The sequence below is a fragment of the Fulmarus glacialis genome, unplaced genomic scaffold (assembly GCF_000690835.1).
Source record: "Fulmarus glacialis isolate BGI_N327 unplaced genomic scaffold, ASM69083v1 scaffold49963, whole genome shotgun sequence".
NCBI classification, from domain to species: Eukaryota; Metazoa; Chordata; class Aves; order Procellariiformes; family Procellariidae; genus Fulmarus; species Fulmarus glacialis.
The window spans coordinates 1-1,634 of record NW_009205779.1 but is presented as its reverse complement, the minus strand read 5'-3'; the positions used below and the strand labels follow the sequence as shown (position 1 = coordinate 1,634).

Here is a 1,634-nt window from a genome sequence, read left to right as displayed (position 1 = left end):
GTTCGTACCTACTTGACTCCTCAGTTTAATTTAAGGAGTCCTTTGTTTTCAGCTTTGTACCGTTATTTGATTAAATCTAGTTATAGATATCCCCTAGCATATAATAATCATAAAGAAATAGGATCTATGTATCTGGTTACTGGAGCTCTATTCAGTGTATTGGGTACTATAATGTCTAGTATGATCCGCATCGAACTTTACAATAGTGGTTCTCGAATTATTTGTGCAGAAACGATATCTACATATAACGTTATTATCACGATACATGGCCTAGCTATGATCTTTATGTTCTTAATGCCTGCTCTATACGGGGGATATGGTAACTTCTTTCTACCTATATACATTGGAGCTTCAGAAGTTGTATTTCCACGAATTAATGCGGTATCTTATTTACTATTACCTTTAGGTTCTGTCATAGTCATTCATAGTATAACATCTGAGTACGGTAGTGGTATGGGTTGGACAATGTATCCACCTTTAAGTACTAGTCTGATGACATTGAATACGGAATCCACAGATTGGATCATTGTTGGATTAGGTATTTTAGGTATTAGTAGTTTAATAAGCTCTATTAATTTTATTGGTACATGTTTATTTTTAGGATATTCTAGTGGTTCCAGGTTATCGATTTTATATATTTGGTCTATTTTATGTACTGCTATTATGTTAATTATCACACTTCCTATTTTAACTGGAGCTTTAGTTATGTTATTATTAGATCTACATATCAATACAGAATTCTATGATTCTATGTATTCAGGTGATAGTGTCTTATTTCAACATCTATTCTGGTTCTTTGGACATCCAGAGGTTTATATTCTAATTCTACCTGGTTTTGGTGTTATATCACAGACTCTGTCATCATATACTATCAGAATAGTCTTTGGTGGTCAAGCTATGATTATAGCTATGGGTTGTATTTCTATTTTAGGTTCATTGGTTTGGGCTCATCATATGATGACAGTAGGATTAGAAGTAGATACTCGTGCTTATTTCTCTGCGATGACAATTATGATTGCCATTCCTACCGGTACTAAAATTTTCAACTGGTTAGGTACTTATATGGCTAGCGATTATACTACTAGGAATATTGATTTTTGGGCAGCACTTAGTTTTATTATCCTATTCTGTTTGGGAGGTACTACAGGTGTAGTTATGGGTAATGCAGCTATGGATATTGCATTACATGATACATATTATATTGTAGCACATTTCCATTTTGTGTTGTCTTTAGGAGCAGTTATATCTACTATTTGTGGTTTTATATTTTATGCTAAAGATATGTTCGGAGATACTAAACACTTATTCCATTTCACCACAGCTACTACTCCTATATTAGGTCTATGGTTATTAATCTTCTTAAATAGCATTATGTTAATTTTCATACCTATGCATATTCTTGGTTTCAATGTTATGCCTCGGAGAATACCAGATTATCCTGATTATATTTCCTATATTAACACAATGTGTTCAATTGGTTCTATCTCAACTATTATAGTCTTATTAGCTATGCTTTATTAATAATAAAAAATAAGATTTTCGTTAGACGCTAACTTCCCGGCTAAACATCCCTTTTCTTTGAAACACACTTCCCTTCTCGCCGTACTAGATTTTATAGATATATTGTCATATGA

General features: G+C 32.7%; 1 protein-coding gene across 1 annotated transcript; it reads left to right on the top strand.

Moving 5' to 3' along the window:
• Positions 1–52: 52 nt before the first annotated feature.
• On the top strand, positions 53–1,521 carry LOC104075110 (cytochrome c oxidase subunit 1-like; the record flags this gene model as incomplete). Its single annotated transcript, XM_009575503.1, has 1 exon — positions 53–1,521. A coding segment is annotated over one exon (1,469 nt), but the record flags the coding sequence as incomplete, so codon positions are not given.
• Positions 1,522–1,634: the final 113 nt, after the last annotated feature.